Raw genomic sequence first — 2,726 nt, forward strand, 5'->3', positions numbered from 1 at the left:
AACGGGGAAGAAGGAGAAGAAAAAGAGAGGGGAAAGGAGAGGAGGAGAAAGGAAAGACAGGGAAAAAAGAAGAAGAGATTATACTCAATTATTACTCAGAACAGCGGAGGCTGATGAATAACCTATAGATTAGCATCATACTCAAGTATTACTCAGACACGGACGGCATGAAAATAAATAACTAGAGATACATCATATCTCAATTATTACTCAGAACGAGGCTGATAAATAACTAGATATACATTCATACTCAATTATTACTCAGACAGCGCGAGGCTGGATAAATAACTAGAGATACATCGATAGCTCCATTATTACTCCAGACACGAGGCTGATGAATAGCTAAGAGATACATCATACTCAATATTACTCAGCACATCGGAGGCTGATGAATAACTAGAGATATATTCATACTCAATGTATTACTCAGACATGGATGGTGATAAAATATACTATAGATACATCATACTCAATTATTACTCAAGACATGGAGGCTTGATAAAATACTATAGATACATCATACTCAATTATTAACTAGACATGGCAGCTGATAAATAACTATGATACATCATAACTAATTATTACTCAGACATTGGAAGCTGATAAATAACTATAGATACATCATACTCAATTATTACTCAGACATGGAGGCGATAAATATCTAATCAGATACTCATACTGCATTATTTAGCTCAGACACGGAGGCCTGATAAATAACTATATATAGGAGATACATCATACTCAATTATTACATCAGACACGAGGCTGATGAATAACATAGAGATACATGCATACTCCATTATGTACTCAGACACGGAGGCTGATGAATAACTAGAGATACATCATCTCTCTCTCCTCTCCCTTCTTCCTCCCCCCTCTTTTCCCCTCCTCCCTTCCTCTCGCCCTCTCTCTCCCTACTTCCTTTTCCCTTCCTCCCTCTCTCTCCTGTCTCCCTCCTCCCTCCCCCTCCTTTCTGCCCCTCCCTCCGTCTCTCTCCCCTCCTCCCTCCCTCCCTCTCACCTTCTTCATGTCTTCGTAGTAGATGAGAAGGACGTTGTCGTCATCCTTGTGCTCCCAGAAACTCAGTGAGTAATCCGCGAAAGGTCCGCTAAACACTGTCAACACATGATGGCAGTGACGTCAGCAAGACACGTCAATACGTCATACGAATAAGTGATATCGCAAAGTCCAGCTGTGTTATTTAGGCCATAGAAAAAGGGGGTATAAAATGGCCGAGGCGCGCTTAGGAAATCACGTGAACACTCGTGCGTTTTTAGTTTTTGCATTAACACAAACATTGCAAAATATCCCAAATGACCACAATCAATTTTGTAAATGTTTCTGTTAACAGAAACGCACCTGTGAATTGAAGTACGATGTTAGTGAAGATAATTATAGATAAAAAAACTTAGACTAGTCCTATGCTAACAATGTTATATATAGGCAACATATACACCCTCTTATCTGATTTCAATATGGCGGCAGGGACTTTCCGATATGGCTTATTGGTGAACGCAATAGCAGGGGACAGAGCTAGAGAGAGAGGAGGAGAGAAGAGAAACAGAGAGGGAGAAAGAGAGAAAGAGATAGAGAGATAGAGAGACAGGTAGAGAAAGAGAGCAAGAGAGAGAGACGGACAGAGACAGAGAAACAGACAGATAGATAAACAAACACACACATACGCACGCACGCACGCACGCACGCGCGCACACACACGTACCTTTTCCTTCTAGGAAGTTCTTCTGGTAGCCTTCCAGTCCTTCCTGCACACTGGGAGCCTCCTTCATGAAGTCTCGGATCATCTTGTAACATGACACGGCAGCATCCTTAGGATTCCTGGTGATCCAGATTATCTTTAAAAAAAACAATCGTGAGATGCGTGATATGTCACGATACGTCGTCTTGTGTCATGATACATCGTCTTGTGTCACGGTACGTCGTATTGTGTCACGGTACGTCGTGTTGTGTCAGGATAGGTCGTGTTGTGATACGTCGTGTTGTGTCACGATACGTCGTCTTGTGTCACGATACATCGTCTTGTGTCACGGTACGTCGTATTGTGTCACGGTACGTCGTGTTGTGTCACGATACGTCGTGTTGTGTCACGGTACGTCGTGTTGTGTCACGATACGTCGGGTTGTGTCTCGATATGTCGTGTTGTGTCACGATCCGTCATGTTCTGTCACGATCCGTCATGTTCTGTCACAATCCGTCGTGTTGTGTCACGATACGTCGTGTTGTGTCTCGATATGTCGTGTTGTGTCACGATACGTCGTGTTACAACATATCGTGACACAACATGACGTAAAGTGACACCAGACAACGTATCGTGACACAACACGACATATCGTGACACCACGATACGTCGTGTTGTGTCACGATAGGTCGTGTTGTGTCATGATGAGTCGTGATACGTCATGATAATACGTCATCACGCAGCATATTACGCGCGCGAGTGTCAGTGTGCGTGCGTATGTGTGTGCGTGCATGCGTATGAGCGTGCTTGAGTGTGCGTGCGAATGCGTGCGTTTGTGTATGCGTGTGAGTGTGTGTGTGTGTGTGTGCGTGCGTGCGTGCGTGCGTGCGCGTTTGCGTGCGCGTGTGTGTGTCCGTGTGTTTGTGTATGCGTGTGAGTGTGTGTGTGTGTGTGTGTGTGTGCGTGCGTGCGTGCGTGCGCGTTTGCGTGCGCGTGTGTGTGTCCGTGTGTTTGTGTATGCGTGTGAGTG

The 2,726-nt window shown here is 44.5% G+C and overlaps 1 protein-coding gene across 1 annotated transcript in view; it reads right to left on the bottom strand.

The window, feature by feature from the left end:
• Positions 1 to 1,850, bottom strand: part of LOC106819270 (sulfotransferase 1C4-like) — a 7,406-nt gene extending 5,556 nt beyond the window's left edge. The window contains exons 1-2 of the mRNA XM_014823915.1: positions 1,721 to 1,850; positions 1,021 to 1,115 (exon numbers count right to left, since the gene is read on the bottom strand). Of these exons, the coding sequence (XP_014679401.1) occupies positions 1,021 to 1,115; positions 1,721 to 1,802 (177 nt within the window). The 5' untranslated portion in view covers positions 1,803 to 1,850. The remainder of the gene's footprint in view (positions 1 to 1,020; positions 1,116 to 1,720) is intronic.
• Between the last annotated feature and the right edge of the window lie 876 nt (positions 1,851 to 2,726).

This window comes from Priapulus caudatus, unplaced genomic scaffold, assembly GCF_000485595.1.
Source record: "Priapulus caudatus unplaced genomic scaffold, Priapulus_caudatus-5.0.1 Scaffold3078, whole genome shotgun sequence".
NCBI lineage: Eukaryota > Metazoa > Priapulida > Priapulimorpha > Priapulimorphida > Priapulidae > Priapulus > Priapulus caudatus.